Consider the following 20,781-nt stretch of genomic DNA (forward strand, 5'->3'; position numbering starts at 1 on the left):
CTTTATAGACATTGTTGGTATATTAGTTCCTGCATTGCAACCTTATTATCAGAAAACAAACCACAAGAAAAGTGATTTTTCAGTTGTCCTGATTTGGGACCAGAAATTGCTCTTATGCATCAGCCTGACGATATATTTGCTGTGGTTGCTTGATCTAGGGGACAATTGGCAATGGACTTAGGACTCAGGGTGTCCATGAAAAATAATTTTTGATCAATATTTGTTCTTCTCGTGCCAGTCTTTACTGTCTCTGTTTAATGTTTAAAGGAAAGCATACATTTCTCAACAATATCCTACCATATAAATGATAGCTCAACACAGAGATCTCCCTCTCCCCCTCATTTTCAGACAGAAGGCTTTGAATGTAAAGGTAAGTCTTGAAAGACTCTTTTCTGACCAGTATTAAAACTGGTCAGAATGGTTTGCACAATAGCTGATTGGTTTCACTGGATGAATTTTTAACATTTCTGATTTTTCAGGGGGGTCTCTATTTCACTGCATCCATTCTCTTCCCCAAGTCATGAGTGTATTGTCAACCACAGGGGAAATACGGAGTGGTTCTATATTGACTTACTTGTGGTCTCAAGGGAGAAAAGATATAGGAGACCATCGAACATTGCCTGAAAAGTTTTTGAAACAGGAGTGTGGGTTACAAATGTTCTAAACAAGCAGAGAAGAGAGAAGATAAGAGTCTTATAAATAGCAAAGTGCCTGCTAAATGATTGGTCTTGCACCATGTAACTCCACAAAGAAATGGTATAACTGAGAATCTATCAAGTGCTAATCCCAATTTTCCTTCTGTTTCATTTTTTTAACCATCCTTTGCCTGGCCACCTATTTCCTCCAGTCCTTCTCTTTAACTGTCTTGCATCTGGCCGCTACTGGGCTTGCTGACTGCAAGGTTTGGAGGTGAAGGGCAGCCTTGGTCCATCTGGTGCCTGTCACTTATCCCTCCATCAGAGGAGATGGGCAGGCACTGCAAAGAAAAGAAGCAGCAGGGTCAAAGCTGGCAGTGAGCCCCTTGCTGGATCAGAGGATCTTGGCGCAGTGGTGCTGCTTCCTGTCACAATGTCCTTATCTACTTCTGCTCTTTCTTTCAGACACTGGCTGCTTCCATTTCTTTCCTCTTGCCTTCTGTATCCATTCCATTTTCTGCACACACCCAGTACTAGCATCCTTTCTTTGGGTCTTCTGAGCCTGTCTTTTCCCTCCAGCTTTCCTTCCTGGCCAAAGTCTGTTTTGTCCTGTGGCCCCTTCACCTGCTGCCACTTTCCCCCACTTCTCAGCTTCTCTCATGTCCCTGAACCAAAGTCTTCCTTTTCCCTTTCCCTTTCCTTTTCAAGCTCTTTTGATCCAATGTTATTGAGCAGGAGATAGGGAAATATGGTGGAGAGATACTTGGCCATGGCCAGCATAGTTCTTTGGCCTCTGTCCTCTACCAGATAGGCAACTATATTATCTTTTAATACAGTAGGAGGTAATTTAAAATAGGGGCAATCGATAATTTGTGATAAAAGTTATAATGAGAACATTCCAATATCTTAGGGGACAGAGTGTCAAACTTTTTCAAATCACATTGGCAGAGTCTGGCCAAATAAGGCAAATTACAATATCTCCCACGTAGGACTGCTGACGGGCAGCATTTAGGCATGAAAGCATGAATGTGTTACAGTAGTGAGGAACTGTTAGATATTTAGTATAGTATAGGCTGGAATAGTTGGAGGTGGAAGGATGCCAAAGAACTGGGAGGAATATACTCTCTGAGCTCGGATAACAGAGCTGGAATAATCTAAATTTTTATGCATTTCTTGATAGTTAGTATGCATTCAGTTTCCCCAAATCTCAATATATTGTCCTTTGCTAGACTGAGGCTTGATAGTTTCTTGTCTATTTCTTATATCCAACAGGTATAGAATTGATCTTGGTTTAGCTCATAAAGCAAACCATCCTTCTTTGTGGAGAAAAAGACACCGAAAACTCTCCCTTTTCCCCACAGTGGACTTGAGCCACACAAGAGTAGAGATTTTTAATTAGCCAGAGCAATCTCTTATCGATTACATTTTATAAATGCAACATACAGTTTACCTTTAGGCAGGGAGCCCTGAACCAAAGTGATCCAATGGCTACAGCTATGGTATATGGGCTTGGATGAATACATAGTATGTAATTAGTAGAGTGTTTTGTTGTTGCTTTACCAAAACCACAGAGAATGGCATTTTCCACATAGGGACAGCATTTTGTGGTTTCCCTGTTGCTGGTACAGCTGCAGATAAAGCACATCAGCAACGGGGCTTCCGCATAGCTGGTTTCCTCACAGTTTTCCTGCCCCAATCCCTCAGAAGTGACTACCCGCCTTCCCTCATTCTTTTGTGTTTTTTTTAAAAAAAAACAGCACTACAATATTATTATATCAATATACCACAAAAGTAGGTGTAGCGGGTTCGCTGAATTCCCAGTTTTCATTTTTTTTAAAAAAATAAGTTTCTAGCCCCTTCACTTGCTGAGATATAAGGGAAAAGGTGTATCTTTGCAAGGGAAGGGACTAGAGCTGGGGATTTAAATAAAATAAAAAGCATCCTGCTAGCTGGAGAAGGAAGTGGCAGCTGCAGGGACAAAATCAGGGAAAATTGATGCCATGTGAGTCAAAATTCCAGATTTCACACCCACTTGGCAGTCATTCAGGCAGCACAATATGCAAAAAGAGAGAGTAACGGTATAGACCACAATATCACCAAAATCACCGTTACCAACTAACTAATCAATTGTAAAAAAAAAAACTTTTAGAACACGTTATGTGCAAAATTACAAAATTTACTCACACAATATAAATATCAGCAAGTCATTCTAGCCACTTCTGTTAGGACAACTATAACAGTGTGTATATTGTCATTCCAATAAGCATCTTCAACAACTATAACAGTGTGTATTTTGTCATTCCAATAAGCATCTTCAAAGGGGTGGTGTAACATTCAAACCAAGCCCCTGTTGTTTGCAGAAACATCCAAGCTTATCAAAGGGCTACAATAGCCTCTGTATAGCCTCTACAATAGCCTCTACAATAGCTCACCGGCGTAACCCGGCGTAATTACACAGCGACTTTTTAGGAGAAGGGTTACTCCCTTTCTTTCACATACGCCGGTGAGCGAGCTGTAATTAGGAGAGAAATGCTGTTTGACGTGCTGTATTTGTAACTGCTCTGAAGAAGGGGATACCGGAAACGGGACCTCTTGCTGGCTGACCCGTTCAGTTACAATTCTGAAAAATGTCATTTTGAATTTAATAATTAATTTTGTGTTAAAAGTCGACTTGGGCAACAATTTTGTGCTTTGTACATATTGAGTTCTGCAGGAAACTGTATGATATTGTACAGAGGCTATTGTAGCCCTTTGATAAGCTTGGATGTTTCTGCAAACAACAGGGGCTTGGTTTGAATGTTACACCACCCCTTTGAAGATGCTTATTGGAATGACAATATACACACTGTTATAGTTGTTGAAGATGCTTATTGGAATGACAATATACACACTGTTATAGTTGTCCTAACAGAAGTGGCTAGAATGACTTGCTGATATTTATATTGTGTGAGTAAATTTTGTAATTTTGCACATAACGTGTTCTAAAAGTTTTTTTTTTACAATTGATTAGTTAGTTGGTAATGGTGATTTTGGTGATATTGTAGTCATTCAGGCAGAGCAAATAATGTTTTTGAAAGATAGGAAAAAATCCAGGCGAACCCATGTAGGTGGATGACTGCGCCACAATGCTGTGTGGAAGCAGGAAAAATGCTTTCCAAAAGCATTGAACTTGGGACAGATAAGCAGTGTGCAATACTCTAGTGTGTTCTTGGGCTGGATCTAGTGGAGGTTTTCCACAAACAAAAGGGAGGGCCATTTTCTCCCTTCATACAGCAGACCTCTGACTCCTGCTATTCCTGGAGAGCCTGTCCCACAGAAGCAACATTTGGGGGCTCATTTGTCCTGCTGCAGGAGAGGAGAGATGAGGAAGTCATGCTCCACAGATAGAAATCCATTCTGTATGTGGAAATTGTGTATGAATCCAGCCCCATACTCCCAAAAGTCCTATGCTGCCACATTGGCTGCTTCCACACATGTTGGATAATCCACTTTCAATACACTTTAGTGAACATTTGAAACTGATTTTCCATGTGTGGAACAAAAAATCCACTTCTAAAGGATTACGAAAGTGCATTGAAAGTGCATTATTCAACGTGTGTGGAAATGGCCATAGTTGTGTGTCTAGCAGTAGCTCATTGTTAAGGCTGCCAATTCCCCAGTGGGAGCAGGAGCTCCTCCTTTCCAAGCTCTTATTGCCAAATGCTGCTCCAAGTGGAGGGCAGGGGAGGGGGAGGGGAAATAAAGAAAACGGCACTGTCGCAAGAGTGATGATGTGGGTAGCTGTATGGTAAAACTATAAAATTTCTGGTGATCCCTAGAGCTACCAGCATGAAGCTGCCCCCTCACCATGTCCTACTCCCAACCCTCCTCTATTTGTTGATTTTGTCTCCAAACTCATTCTGGCTCATTAAGTACCAGGCCCTTTATCTGTGGCAATCTTTGCCCCTTGTAACAGATCACAAGTTTTCCTTAGTGAGATCATGAATTAAATATCTCACAGATGAGAATCAGACACATTTCTGTGCATAACTAGGGGTGTCTATGGTCAGACAACCGTGGACAATAGGGAAGCCAACATGATCGAGATTAAATTGTGCCATAAGCTGCAAACGATAAGTCAAATCAATTAACCACAGGACACATATATACTCTATATGATATGTATCCATTTCAAAAGACATTTGTTCTGCTTTAATGAAGAGGGACACTGAGGCACAGTCATAACTCACTCAATGAATTCATCACAGAGAATTCTGATGAAGCATAAAAGTTTAGAAATGATAAAAAGGAGTGCCTCTGAACATATGCAGAGTGCTTTCTTCTCACCAGTGAGTGATGGCAGCCTTCATCACTTTGAATGAAGGAGCAGCATGCATCTGAACATATGCAGAATGACTTTCACTTACCACTAGACAACTCAGCCTCTGCTTACCACTAGACAACTCAGCCTCTCTCCACACACTACATTTGTAATTAAAAAGCAGTAGTGCAAGTGATGCAAATAGAATCTATTTCATTCCCAACTTTCCTACAAGGAGCTCAAGGCATCATATGTGGTTTCCCCCTATTCATTTTATCTTCACAATAATCCTGTGAGGTCACATAGTAAGCTTCATGGCAGAGTCAGAATTTGAACCCAGCTCAGCTTGAACCTAGCCTGACACTCCAACCATTATACCATACTGAATGAGGACAGAGAAGTGCTTTGAGTGCTTAACTTTCCTAGCCACCAATAACAATTCTGAATTTCTTGTCCCTCCTAGTTCAAACTGACAAATCTCTATTTTGAGTTCATTTGTGCAAATCAATCTCTCTTTTCACACCAATCTCCTGCCTGCTATGTTTTGACATTATTTATGAATCAACAAATCAGCATTATGCATGACGTATGCATTGCATGCAGAAGTGAGACACACTGAAATATCAGTACCATACAACACAATACAAAGAATCTACAAAGTCAACAGTATAAAAGCAGAGATCCAAAACCACTACCCAAATCATAAATGAATATAAGAAGAAACAATACAGCGAAAACTTCCTTACCTGTTAAAGGCTCCATGTGTTCTTATGTGGGTGCCAAAGTTTCATAGTTTCATTTTCTAGCACATCCATACCTAGTGGATGATCACATTAACTGATGCTGTGTAATCCACTTTGAGTCTCAGTGAGAAAGGTAGACTAATAATATTAGGCAGGCAGGCAAGACAGACAGACTGACAGATAGACAGGCAGGCAGGCATGTAGGTATGTAGGAAAAACAGGCAAGCATGGAGGCAGATGATCAACACAGAATCTGTGGCCTACAGGGTTTCCTATTACAAACTAGTGTCTGCCACTGAGAAGGAAAGCTAGACATTAGTCCACATATCAAGAGGTGCTGCCAGAGCCAACTACTTCAGGATGTGTGAACCGCCAATTCACACATTATGGAGTATACAGGTTGGGGCATGGGAGGGTAAGTCATGAGTCATAGGTTCTAAATTCTGGCAGCGCCTGATTCAAAAAGGAGTTCAGCCTCTGCTCCCATGCCATTTCCCCAACTTAAAACAGTCTGGAGGGCACAATTTGGACCACTGGGGAGACCCTCGCATTCCTTGGGTTTCTATGGTGGGCTCAATAGCGCACAGCTAGATCGTTTTAAGTCAGGAAAGCAGGAAAAGGGGTAGATGGAAGCTCAAGGTATTCTGTATTCCCAATCAAAACTGGGCTCCTCACACAAAGGACCTGAGGTGATCTCATAACTGCCATCTGAGTGCTATAAAGGGTGGGAACTCCAGACCTAAACTGTGTGTTCTTCAACGTGTGAAGACAAGGTTTGCACATTTTGATTACAGGACAAATAAACATCTTTCATTATATTCTTGAGGTCTTCAATGTGAATATGACTCTCTTCTTTTTTGTATAGGTCCTCTCCCAAAGGGCACCATGTCGAATATCTACCTGTGTGTGCTACTTGCTGGTCTCTGTGTGCTTGCCAACTGCCATCATGTCCCTGGACACCAGGGTGGCCACGATGGGCATGAACATCCACAGGAGGACCAACCACCAACTGAAAGTCACCAAGAGAATGGCCTTTTGTCCTATCGGAAGATAGCCCCAAGTGCTCTTGATTTTACCCTTAAATTCTACCACCAGGTGCATCCCAAGGCTGATGGAAAAAACATTTTCTTTTCTCCAGTGAGCATTGTCAGTGCCTTTCTTCTGGTAGCCCTGGGAGCTAAAGGAAACACGCTCGATCAGATTCTTTCAGGACTTTGCTATAACCAGTCCATGACCAGCATGCAGGAAATAGATGATGGAGTCCACCACCTCCTACAATGGCTGAACCGTCCAGAGGCTAAACTTGAGCTGAGTACTGGGAGCGCCCTTTTCACAGCTGACAAATTTCAACTGCAACAGGAGATCCTGAATAAGGCTCGAGATTTGTTCCATGCAGATGTCGTTCCTGCAAATTTCAAGAACCCTGAAGAAGCTGTGACCCAGATCAACAGCTACATAGAAAGGAAAACCCACGGGAAACTGGTGGATGTTGTCAAGGGTCTAGACCCAGAAATGGCAATGGTTCTTGTAAACTATGTTTTCATGAAAGGTGAGGCACTTTGTTTTTCCAAAATACGGAACAGGCTTATTTTATTACAGAACACAATCTACATAATATTATGTTTTAGGACCAGCATTGTCATTAACAACTTCTTTCTTATTTTATTTTACTCCTTTTACATGGTATTTAGATGTCCATTAGATTTCAACAGTACAGATTGGTGGCCCCTTTTTGTCTAGGGTTACCTGCCCACATTAAGGATGCTTACACTCTGAACTCTACCTTCTCAGAAGAAGCAATATCTAGCCCTTTTCAATTGTTAAAATCACATCTTCTGGAAACCTGGCCATCATGTGTATTTTTAGCCTTGTTACACTCTGAACAATCAGGGTTCTGGTATGTGTGTTCTGAAGCTGGAACTTCTGAGTATGACCTCTTTCAAACAGAGGCCCCTTTCGCACTTACAGTTTAAAGCGCTATTTCTGAGCATTCGGGGCGATCGCAATGGCTTCGGCTTGGCACCCACTCCTTTCACACTGTTCCCAGTAGTTTCAATTAGGCCTCTTGTGATTCCATTCAGACCTGCCTTGAAAGCCTCTGTTCAAGTTTCGGGCTTTCGGGGCATTGCAGTGCACGTCACTTTTTTTTTTAACTTCGAGCATGTATAGTAACATTGGAATGTTACTACATCTTCTGACCAACAAGCCCCCCCCATGCCCACTCATATGTCAACCACCCACCCCCACCACACTGTTCTCAGGAGTAAGGCAGGACTTCCCTTTGCAGGGGGTGGGGGTGAGCAGACTAGTACTCAGCCTCAGCTCAGTGGAGCAAACAGTGAGCAAGAGAGTGGCCGCCCCAGCTGAGCCTTGGCTCAGCATGTCTCAGCTGAGCTGGGGCTGGATACGAGTCTGCTCACCGCTCCCCCCCCCCACACACACACAAAGGGAAGTCCTGCCTTACCCCTGGGAACAGTGGGGTGGGGTGGGTGGGCAGTTGAAGTGTAGGCATGTGGGGTCTTGTCGGTCAGAAGATGTAGTAACATTGAAATGTCACTACCCATGTTCAAAGTTTTAAAAAAATGGAAGTCCTGCCTTACCACTGGGAACAGTGGGATAGGGTGCGTGGTTGACAGGAGGGCTGCAGAGGAGAGTGGCTGCCCCAGCTGAGCTGCAGCGAGCCTGCTCCACTTGTCTGGGAGGGCTGCAGAGCAGCCAAAAAAAATGGTGGAAAAGGAGTTCAGAGAGCTGACTTGGTTGGGTGTGGTTAATTCTACGCAAATCAATCAGCTCCCAGAGTAAAGGGGGCAGGGAAGCGCTGCAAAAGCATTCACACTGGCATTAATTGGGCCGGCCCCGACTGGGCAGCTGATTCAAAATTAAATCGTGGTATGTCTGCAGGGAGAGAAATTGAGGTAACATGGGCAAAGAGTGGCACCGCGTCCCATGTCTAACTTGCAAGTGTGAAACTCCTGCAAACATGGGACGTGGAACAGGTACGGACACACTTTAAAATCTGAATATGAAAAGTACCAAAATGGTCATTGCTCATACAAGGAGAATAGTGTATAGTGCACAGCCCTGATATGTGCAGTAAAACATAATGAAAGGGCTTATGAACATCCTTAATCAAAGGAGGACCCCCTCCCTTGGTCTTTCCCCAAATAAGCTGGTTTTTGTAGGTCCTGGTCTACCTAAGCAGAGATTTCAACAAAGCAAAAGACCTACAACAATAAGGGGAGTCTCTATCTGCTCAGTGGCTCTCAGTGCAAACTTTTCTTAGGCTATTTTCTGGCTCATAAAGAAAGACTGCAGCGCAAATGGGCAGAAGCTGATATAGTTCACACACAACATTGCGGCACTTGCGAAGGCATGAATAGTGAAGGAATGAGAATGTTCAGGATTAAGGAAGGTTTATACCTTTTCCATCAGGTGAAGTTGGTGAAAGTTGGTGAAAATTATATTGTATATAGTGCACCTGTGCTTTAAAAGAGGGGTGATCTTAAGCAATTTCTCCTAGTTTAAATCTGCTTATACAAACTCAGGTGTATGTAAGTATTGTGTATGTGTGTGTGTGTGCAGTCTCAAGCACAGATACTATCAGATTGAGGGCCTTTAGACAGAAAAAAAGTGTTAACAGATATTGTCTGCTTCCACTTGGAGATGATTCTCAGTGTAGTTCTTGTTGCTGCAGAGTCATGAGAAGTGGCAATGGAGCATCCTCACGGACACTTGCCCTGCAATTTCCTTCTCTTTGCCCTCTGTTGCTGCTATCCCTCCCCTCATCAAAAGGGGGCTATTTTATGCCCTTTAAAGAACGTTGGCAATTTCTATAGCATTTTAACATTATAACATTCTATTGCAACGATGTGCTAATTCCCAATTTTCATTTTTTTAAAGTAGGTCTCTAGCCAGTATAGCATAGCAGTTACAGTGTCATACCAGAATCTGGGAGACCCAGGTTTGAATCTCCACTCTGCCAAGACAGTCAGCTTGGTGACCTTTGGCCAGTCAAACATTCCCAGCCTAACCTACTTCATAGGGATGTTGGGAGGCTAAAATAGAGGACAGAACAATTTAAGCTGCTTTAGGTTAAAAATTGTTATTTTGTTTGGAGAGTAATATGCAGAAATGTGCAATCATTACCTTTCCCCTTATAACCCTGCAAACAAAAGGACTAAAGACCTCCCTTAAAAAAAATGAAATCTGTGGAATAGCACATAGTTATAATGCATAGCTATAGCAATATAACTATTACAAATTAAAAAATGCTCCCAAACCCTCAGGTGTGGGGGGAAATGACCACCTCAAGTACTGACATAAGGAAACGATGCTGATGTGGGAGGGCCCAGAAAAAATATTCAGCTTCCTATCCATATGGTGTCCAAACACACTTTAACTCCAATTTTTCATAAAGATCATATGTTGGGGGTTGCAGCTGCAATGAGATACATGTTTGCAGAGTATCAGAGTGAGATAATAGCGCAGTGGAAATAAAATAAGTAAATAGACTTCTGTGGTTCTAGCTGTATAAAAATACTGTACTGCATAATAGGGTAAAAAGGGTACATTTGGTAGGAAAAACAACAAACACTCTCTGATTACATCTTGAAGTCTAAACAAGGTACTAGAGAGAGAAAAGCTTAGACTGCAAAGAGAAGTGGACTGTAGTAGTGATTGAACAAAGAGCAATAAAACCTTAGTATATGTTACTAGCTAATTGCCCCCAATAAACTGGCTCATCCAATAGACAATCCTAGATTCCCTCACTGAGGGCCAAGCTACAAGTGACGAATGACACTTGAACGGCAAGTGTATTTCTCCCTGTTCACTTGCCCTCCACGCAATCCACTTGCCATTCAAGTGGCATTCGTCACTTGTAGCTTGGCCCTAAGACTAAAGAAACCCACTTTCTTTGGCGGGAAGTTCTCTCAAATCCTAAGTGGTCCTATGCTAACTAGCTATCTGACTAAACAAACAGAACAACAGAATAACAATTTAACTCTTTCATGACTGAGCGTAGGACACTCGCACAGATTCCAACATCGTATCATACCAGAAAAGGACTGTATCAAAGCAGGGGAAAGCCTGGAAACAGGAGCAGTAAAAGGACATCATGTGGGTGCTCCACCAAACAGTCAACCTTTAAGGAAACCAAGGCATGGCAAATCATCTTTGTGGAAACACCGACTGTTGCCTTGAAATCCATCACTTTATATTTAACTCTTTAACACTAACAGTGGCCATTTTCACACACGTTGAATAATGCACTTTCAATGCACTTTAGTTATCCTTTAGAAGTGGATTTTGTGTTTCACACATGAAAACTCAGTTCCAAATGATCACTAAAGAGCATTGAAAGTGCATTATCCAACATGTGTGGAAACAGCCAGTGTATAAATCAATGGGCTTAGACTTGAGTAACTCTGCTTAGGATTTCACTCTATAATTTTCTGTCATCAGTGAGTACTAAAAGCAAACCAGGAGAAGATTCAAAATTCCAAATGGTCACATAACGTTCAGATTTGGACCTGTTTTTGAATTGGCGTGACATTTCAACCCTCATTACGGCATCTCATAATGTATTCCTTCATCTTTCTTTTCCAAAGGTTATTGGGAAAAGCCTTTCAATCATGAGTTAACTCGGAAGAAGGCCTTCTCCATCAATAATGAAACAACAGTGCAGGTGGATATGATGTACAGAGATGGATATTATCTTACCTATCATGACGATGAGCTGGACTGTGACGTGGTGCAAATCCCTTACCAAGGCAATGCGTCAGCGCTCTTCATTCTGCCTCAGAAAGGAAAACTGCACCAGGTGGAACAGGCTCTGGGGCGAGAAGTTTTCTTAAAATGGGAGGCTTCCCAAAAACTACGGTAAGTCAGTCTAATGTTACAGAGCACGAGATCCGGACTGGGAAGACTTTTCATCAGGTGCCTTGGGCCAGTGACTGCTTCTCAGCTTCACGTACTTCATAGAGCTGTTGCTATTTCATAGGCTCCAACCATTCATATTTATCACGTTCCTGTTTGCAGTTTTCAGATCCTCCAACTGCTCCTATTTACTGCTTTATATAATAAATAATAATAATAACATTCGATTTATATACTGCCCTTCAGGACAATTTAACATCCACTCGGAGCGGTTTACAAATATGTTATTATTTTTCCCACAACAATCACTCTGTGAGGTGGGTAGGGCTGAGAGAGCTCTGATAGAGCTGTGACTGACCCAAGGTCACCCAGTGGTTTCAAGTGGAGGAGTGGGGAATCAAACCCAGTTCTCCAGATTAGAGTCCCGCCTCTCTTAACTACTACACCAAAGTGGCTTTCCTTGTTCTTCTCCTTGGCTGTTTCTGGACGGCTTACCTCAACCCGGAACGCTGTGCAACATGCCGGAAAAAAATGGGAGATGGTGTTTTCTTGTGCATTTTGCACGATGTTGTGCAAAACTCGCGCGAGAAAATGCGATCTTCCGCGTTTTTTTCGGCATGTTGCGCAGCGTTCTGGGTTGAGGTAAGCCATGCAGAAGTGCCCCTTATTCCACTTCTCTCCCTAATTTTGCCCTTAGTGTTTTTTTAAAACATGTTAGTTTCAGAGGCTAGAGTTGTCGTTTTGCTATGATGTGTTTCCACCCTCCACCCCCAAGATTTCCAATAGCTTCTTAAGGGATTGAGGATGCACTTGGACTTGAGGTCGCATTGTATGAAATTATATGTCTGGGAACACTAAGACACCTTGTAGATCAGCCATTTCTTGCTCATTTTGTGGCTGCCATAATTTGAACCATTGTTAATACTGTAGGATGGTGATTTTTAAAAAAAAGATGACAAGAAGGTCTTGAGACCGCTTATGGCAGTCACTTCTATGGTGGTGGAAAGTGCCATCAAGTCATTGCTGGCATATGGTGATCTCCTCTGGGGATTTCAAGGAAAAAGACTAACAGAGGTGGTTTGCCATTCACTCATTCTGCATAACACCCCTGGTCTTATTTGGAGGTCTCCCATCCAATTTCATATCAACCAAGGCTGACCCTGTTTACCTTCCATGATCTGATGAGATCAGGCTTGCCTGGGCTATCCAAGTCTGGGCATACACTCCTAGGAAAAATTGAAGGCAGTAGGGAAAGAGGAAAACACCAAATGAGATGGATTGACTCAGTAAAGAAAGCCACCGCCTTCAGTTTGCAAGACCTGGGCAAGGCTGTCAATGATAGGACATTTAGGAGGTCATTCATTTATAGGGTCACCATAAACTTGACAACACATAAAATGAACATACACTTCTCTTTGCTAGGATCTGCTTGAGTTCTGGCTCACCTTAGGCTATAACACAGTCTTCAAGGTGCCACAAGACACTCTTACATTTACTTACTCCCAGGGAAAGTGTTCTTAGGATTGCACTGTAGCACAGCTACCCTGCTAGAATTTGTTCCAAAAGACCCAAAATCATATTTACTTAGAAATGAGTTATGAATGAGCAAGAGACAGCAGAACCAATGTAAACAAAAGATGTTGCAGACAGAGCCCTCAGCAATGTGCAGTAGTTAGAGGGCTTGCAAAATGCTCCTAGGTTATAAGAAAAGTGGCATTTTGCATTTCATATGTGAAGTCATGGAACATATATTGCTATTAAGATTTTGAAAAAGGTGTTTGTATTTTATAGCAGAACTTGAAAAGGAGGGATACGAGTCATAATTTATAAATCAAGGGGCATAGAATACCACACATACAGAGATGTACAGATATGGAGTATTCTCAGCCAACATTTCATATTCAGTTGGGTCCTGTGGCCATTAAAATCTATCTCACTGGCTAATTTCTGTGACAGCTGGGTCATTATTAGCATTAACCAATTATTTAAAGGAATCCAGCAGTTTTGACCAAAAACATTGTAACTGTTACATAGCATTTTAAAATCATTTTATATCATATTGTGCCCCCTCTTAGAGTAATACCTCAACCAATCTCTGGCACTTCTTTCAACAGGAGAATAGAGCTGTCACTTCCAAAGGTTTCACTCTATACCAGCCATGATGTCAAAGAGGCATTAATAGGATTAGGTGTTACTGAGGTATTTACAGATCAAGCAGATTTGTCTGCCTTCACTGGACATCCCGATTTGAAGATTTCAAAGGTATGTTGCTCAAAAATCACAACGGGGATTAATCCTTCCCCTTGTGTTATATTAGTATTTATTTATTTGCCAGAAGCAGGTAAAACAGGGGTCCTATGGGACTGTTTTATGTGGGAGAGATCATTTGAATGAAAAGCTGCCCCCTTCCCTTCCACTGAGGTTGAAATCTGAATTAAGCCTTCCTTGTATCTGTTTTTTTTTTTTAATTTTTAATGAGGTTCTGGGATTCAGTTCAGTTCATTCATTCAGTGCAATCCCAAACACAGTTGCACCTTTCTAAACACATTGGCCTCAATGGACTTAGAAGGGTGTAACAATGTTTAGGTCTGCTGCACTGCCAGCGTCACATTTGGTTTGTAGAGAACACTGTGCTACTTCCTGTCTGCCAGAGGAAGTCCGTCTCCCCTCCAGCAAGCTTTCAAACCAGCAGGGTTTCACATAACTTTTACCTCTTGTTCCTTCCTAATATAGGCTGACCCACAGCACATCACAAACTGTACAGAAAGAATGTTATAAGTGCTCATGGTACATAGTTTGCCCTTCAAAATAGATTTTGTTATTTATTTCTGTAAGTCTTGTTCACAGATATAATTTCTAATAGTGCATTTCTAGCTCTACATTTTAAAATGGCCTGAAGCTTCAGAAAAAGGGGTGTACACAAACCAATCCACACCTTTCTCCAGATTAACCTTGTCCTGTTGTGTGTCATCATGAACCATCATGTGCCAAAAATAGAGTCCTAGAGCCACCATTTTAAGCCCAATGAATGTGTTTAGGTTTGCAGTTTATTTATTTAGGTTATTTCTATCCCTGCATCTTCAGAAACTGTTCAACGTGTCTAATTAGGAGTGGTTAGTGTGATGCAACAGCAAAAAAGGCAAATGCAATCTTGGGGTGTATCCACAAAGGCATAACAGCCAAATCTTACGAGGTAATTGTCCCACTATTTACCACAATGGTCAGGCCTCACCTGGAGTACTGTGTGCAGTTCTGGAGGCCTCATTTCAAAAAAGATATGGACAAATTGGTACAGGTGCAGAGGACAGCAACTGGGATGATCAGGGTCCAGGGAAAGACTGAAGGACTTTGAAATGTTCAGTTTGGAGAAGAGGAGGTTGAAGGGAGACATGATGATGCTCTCTTTAAGTATTTAAAAGACTGTCACTTAGGGTAGGGAGCTGTTCCTGTTGGCAACAGAGGATAGGACTTGAAACAATAGGTTTAAACTAAAGGAGGGAAGCTACCAGCTGGACATTAGGAACAACTTCTTCACATTAAGAGTAATTCAGCAGTGCAATTGGCTGCCTAGGAATGTGGTGGGTTCCCCCTCATTGGCAGTCTTCAAGGAGCGGCTGGACGAATACTTGTTGGGGAAGCTTTAGGCTGTTCCTGCACTGGGCAGCAGGTTGGACTAAATGCCCTATTAAGGTCTTTTCCAACTCTATAATTCTATTAAAACAGATTAGGTTAACAGAATGATTGAGTTAAAATTCTACTTAACAGTCATATATGAACAGCCAGGGGAAAGATAAATTATGAGAGAAGCTAATAACAACGTGACTAACGTCACCTAAGATATTACATAGGTTCTTTTGCTTTGGAGGACTTGAACAGACCCAATGAACACAATCTTGCGCTTGCTCACTTTGTGTCTGTCTCTGGTATTAATTCTTGCTTACCTTCCTTCTAGGCTTACCACAAAGCTTATTTGAATATTCATGAGAATGGCACTGAAGCAGCTGCTGCCACCGTCATCGAAATCGTCCCTACTTCTCTCCCCCCTGCGGTTATATTTGATAGACCCTACCTATTAATGGTCGCTGACCACGTTGCCCGTGTCCCCTTATTCTTTGCGAGAATTATGAATCCTATTGAGCATTAATCTCACTGTTAGGATGCTAAAGAGGTACACTTAACACCCAAGTGCTGGCTTAATATATACAAAGAGATTGCTGTTGGTGTACATTCTTGAGCAAATTAAAGAATGATGCAATAACTTGGAATCTGTGAAAAAAAACCAAAGAATCTGGTTGTCATTTCTCCTTTAAAGAATTCCTCATCTAAAGAATAGAACATTGTCAATATGGGAGCTATGTTTGCCAACTCCAGGTTGGAAAATTCCTGGAGATTTGGAAGTGGAGCCTGGGGAGGGTGTTGGGGAAGGGATGAAGCTTGCCGAGGAATCATGTCCTAGAGTCCACCATCCAAAGCAGTCATTTTCTCCAGGGGAACTGATCTCTGTCATCTGTAATTCTAGGAGATTTCCAGCCACCACCTGGAGGATGGCAAACCCTAGAGCAGATGCAGCTGAGTAGCTAAGAAAATGAGCTACAAGCCACAAGATCCCATACTCAAATCCTACCTTCACCAGTGTCTCACTAGGTGGCCTTGGGCAAACCATTCTCCCTGAGCCTTGGGTCTCTATCTGCATTGCAATATGGTGATCTGTGGCAGTAATGAGGAGGGATGGGGGAGGAAAAGAGAAACGATTACTGTCTGGACTTCTGACTGTACTTTTATTTGTTTAAATCCCTCTCAGCCCCCCACAATCAGTAAAAAGGGAAAACAGAAGTGTGACCATAAAAGAATAACATGGTACTTAATAGTGAGGTAACTATAACATGCAAACTGTTGCCCTTATCCTGGGCTGCAATTTCCCTGTTTGAAGGGGAAAGTATTTCATTTCCCTTCTTAAGCTGAGGTTGGCTCACCCCTCCCATTCAGTGGAGTTTGAGGGGCTCCGAGATTCGCTTGCAATTTCCCGGATTTGCATAAGTCTTAAATCACTAGGATTGATTCAGACAGAGCCCTGGAGGATAGGACTTTGGGGATGGTTGCCATATGATTATTCCTGCTTGGGGCATTCATCATGATTGAATGCTGCAATATAAATTTCCCAATAATATTGGCCTACCTCATGGAGCTGTTGTACAGATCACAAGATATTCAGTATGCAAGGCTTGAAACACTGACAGTCCTGTATAAATGCTAAGTATTGTTGCATGTGACTCAATATTTTTATGCCCAATATTTGTTTTCTTGGGAAAGAAGTACCTATTCAGTTGAAGATTTTTTTTAAAAAAAAAATCAAACACACATTATATCAAACAAAATCTATGACTTGATGGTAGAGCACCTGCTTGACTTATAGAAGGCTGCAACTCCCAAGTTAAGTCTGCAGTATTTGGAGTTAAAAGGAACAGATAGATGGGAGTTTACCTTGTGGGCCAAGGGCTCACCTCCCCATTGGCCCTGTTTAGCCTGGAGTGGAAGGGCTGCACGCAGCCCACGGGAAGAGGTTCATGGCTGGTGCAAGTCTTGCCTGACATGGGGAAGGTACTGATGGCTGTACCCGAGCCTGGAAGAGCTGCAGAGCTGGCTGGCTCTTCCTCTCTCCCTCCTTTCTTTCTGGGGCTTGGACCTGGGCTTGCCAGGAGGTGGGGCCTATTTTCAGGGGCATTTCCCCCTTCCCAGTCTACCCTAACAGTCAGTAAGAATAGACAGTACTGATCTTGATAAGATGGTGGTCTGAATCAATATAAAGGCAGCATCATGTATGTTCACACAGAAATTCATGTCCAAAGATGGACTAGAAGTGAATCAGGGTGATGTCATACATTGCTTGAAGACTACCGTATGGGTTTATGGCTCTCTGTGTATACAACTGCCACCACAGATCAAGGGCAGATATTTCATAACACAAATGGCTACTTCAAACACAGGAAATAATATTGCCTTTTAATTTGCAAATCATGATAGAATATGTATGCATTTATGAATCACCTCTGACCATAGAACCAAGAAGCATATTGTTTTCACTTTGTGAGCAGCATCTTTCTATCTATACATGTTTTTGTAAAAGTACAGCATAGTCTCAACAGTAACTCCACACACAATAAGTTATCATTGAAACGTGTGCGTGTGTGTTGCTGACAGGTGTGTTGTTTGAAATACCAAGCCAGAAATCTTTCTGTATGTGCATAATTCCTGAGCACACACCACATATGACATTAGTCCTCTTAACAAATTACAGTGAATGCATGTAGCTAGAGATCTCGTGGAATTACGACAGATCTCTGCACCACAGAGACCAGTTGCCCTGAAGACAATTACTGCTTTCAAGGGTGGACTGTATAGTAATATACCCTTCTGAGGTTCCTGCCCAAACCCCACCCTCTTCATGCTCCACCCCTGAATCTCCAGGAATTTCCCTACCTGTAGCTGGCAACCGTATGCTTGACAGAGAGCTCTAGGGAGCCTTGACATTTAAGTGTGGGTGATTGTCTTTGTTTATGCTAAACAGTAAGATTTTGACCACTGTTCAAGACACTGTACTCCCACCCAATATCTCCCTCTGTTACCAAAACAGGTGGTCTTCTAACTTTGGGGAGGGGGATTAGCTTAAAGGAGACAAGTGAGAGGGGGGTAACTGGGATTCTCCACCTATGTTTATGGGCTTTATTCTCTTAAGAGAATTCTCCAATGAACCAGCCAGATGTTTAACTAGGAAGGGTTTTTTAAAAAAATTAAAAGAGAAATAAAAGGGGAAACATACAAAACATACAAAAATTACACACAGCACAGATACAAGGCTAACTAAAATGAAATTAGGAGGAGAGGGGAGAAAACAGTTTTGAGGAAAGCTACAGTTACCAGTCTTGAGGACAGACGTCTATGGAAGCAGCAGCAGCAGCAGCAGCAAAACGACTAGCATTTCACTGAGAAGAAAATGCCCAAATGGATTTGGGGGTGTATGTACAGATCCCAGAAAACACACACACAGCACTGGTGGCTAGGGACTCCAGATATAGGACAAAATGCTCCCTGGGGCAAGCTGACATCTCCCCCCCACCAAAAAAAACAATGACAATGGCATTTTGCTGAATGGCATTAAGTGGTGCTTAATCAAGTAAGTGGGTGAGAGAAGTGAGGCAGGGCATGGATGAGATTAGCCAGGAGCTTCCTGGGAGCCTCATTGTCCTAAGTTATGCATCTCTCCAGGACAAAGAGAGGGTCAGCCAGCCGCTCTGACTCTCCTTTTAAAATGTTTTTCCAGGCTCTTGCCCTGCTGGCATCCATTTTGTTTTATTTCAGGCCTAGCAGTGCCTTGCACTTATGATTTTATGTCTATAAATTGCCGTTCAGTGGGAGGAGTGGTCTGACTGCCAACACCTTCTCCAGGGAAACAAGCACTGGCACTCCCTCCCACTGTGCAATATGAAAATGTGGAGAGTTTCTAAAAAGGCTGTGTTGTATCAGGAAGCATGCCTGTCAGTGACACACCCTCCTCCAGGTCTTCACTCTACACACTCTCCCTCCCAGATCCTGGTTCCTAGGTCCACCTCTTCCTTAAGAGCAACCATGTATTACAGCTAAGAGCAAAAAAAAAAACCCTACAGTTCATAAGGAGTTTGTGAGTGACATTTGCCATGCCAACAAACCAGTCCCAGGATCAGCTCACCATAGCAGCTCCCCATTGGATGTGCGAAGTTTGACTGGGGAACTCATTCAGGGAGGCTCATAACATTCATAAAATACCATGAGTTAATCATAAAACTATAAAATCAATAATAATCGTAAAACAATCATTAAAATAGTCCAGCACAGGCTACTTAAATAAACAGTTGGGAGTCCATATATGGGTGTATATATGGGCGTAGCACATGGCCGAGGGCAGTCCCAGAAAAAGTGATGGTCTTAGGTGAAAGAAGGGGGACACCTGCTGGCCCTCAGACAAAGGTCTGGCGGAACAGCTCCGTTTTACAGGCCCTGCAGAATTGTAACAGGTCCTGCAGAGCCCGGATCTCCAGCAGGAGAGCATTTTACCAGGCCAGGGCCAGGGCAGAAAAAGCCCTGGCCCTGGTTGAGGCCAGACGGATGTCCTTCAGGTCAGGGACCACCAGGAGTTGCTTGTCTGCAGAGCGCAATGCCCTTCAGGGGACATAACAGAAGAGTCGGTCCCACAGGTATGCAGGTCCCAGTCCGTGAAGGGCTTTAAACACCAAGGTTAACACCTTGAACCAGATCCAAAACTCCACTGGGAGCCAGTGCAGCTGGCACAGCACAGAATGAATGTGTGCTCGGATTGGCGTTCTGGTAAGGACGTGTGCCGCTGCATTCTGGACCAGCTATAACTTATGGGTTAGACCCAAAGGCAGCCCAGTGTAGAGTGAATTGCAGTAGTCTAGCCTGGAGGTGACTGTTGCATGGATTACTGTAGCCAGGTCCTGGGGCAAAAGATAGAGTGCCAGTTGCCTGGCCTGTCGAAGATGAAAAAAGGCAGACCTGGCAACGGCAGCGAACTGGGCTTCCATTGAAAGTGTGGCATCCAAGGTTACACCCAGGCTTCTCACCATCGGCGAAGGTTTCAGTTGTACCCCATCGAGGGCTGGGAGCCGGGTCCCCAGCTCAATTCCCCCACAACCCAGACTCTGAAACTTCATCTTCAGGGGATTCAATTTCAGGCAACTCTGATGTAATGATGCCGTCACAGCCTCAAGACCTTAGGCCAAGAAATCCAGGCGAGATCAGACTGGCCATCCATCAACAGATAGAGCTGGGTGTCATCCACATACTGGTGACAACCCAGCCCAAAGCTGCAAACTATCTGGGCGAGGGGGCACATATGGTTTTTAAATAGTATCAGGGATAGGATCACCCCCTGAGGGACGCCGCATACCAAAGAATGACAAGCGGATATCTGTTCCCTGAGTGCCCAACCTCTGTCTCCAATTGTGGAGGAAGGAGTTCAGCCTTTGCAGGGCTGTCCCATCAATCCCCACATCGGCAAGGCAGTGGGTCAAACGATTGTGATCGACCATGTCGAATGCTGCTATAAGATCTAAAAGTATCAGCAGTGCTGATCCGCCATGATCCAGGTGTCGCCGCAGATCATCTGTGAGTGCAACTAGAGCCATCTCTATACCATGGCCAGGCCTGAAGCCAGACTGGAATGGATCCAGGA

General features: G+C 43.0%; 1 protein-coding gene across 1 annotated transcript; it reads left to right on the top strand.

Annotated features, from left to right (window-relative positions):
- The first annotated feature begins 306 nt into the window (after positions 1–306).
- Positions 307–15,813, top strand: LOC129324805 (alpha-1-antiproteinase F-like). The gene is made up of 5 exons (XM_054972211.1): positions 307–370; positions 6,544–7,227; positions 11,288–11,558; positions 13,670–13,817; positions 15,508–15,813. Exons 2-5 carry the CDS (start codon positions 6,564–6,566, stop codon positions 15,697–15,699), a joined length of 1,275 nt encoding a protein of 424 aa, XP_054828186.1. The 5' UTR covers positions 307–370; positions 6,544–6,563; the 3' UTR covers positions 15,700–15,813.
- The last annotated feature ends 4,968 nt before the right edge of the window (positions 15,814–20,781 follow it).

This window comes from Eublepharis macularius, chromosome 2, assembly GCF_028583425.1.
Source record: "Eublepharis macularius isolate TG4126 chromosome 2, MPM_Emac_v1.0, whole genome shotgun sequence".
Taxonomy (NCBI): domain Eukaryota; kingdom Metazoa; phylum Chordata; class Lepidosauria; order Squamata; family Eublepharidae; genus Eublepharis; species Eublepharis macularius.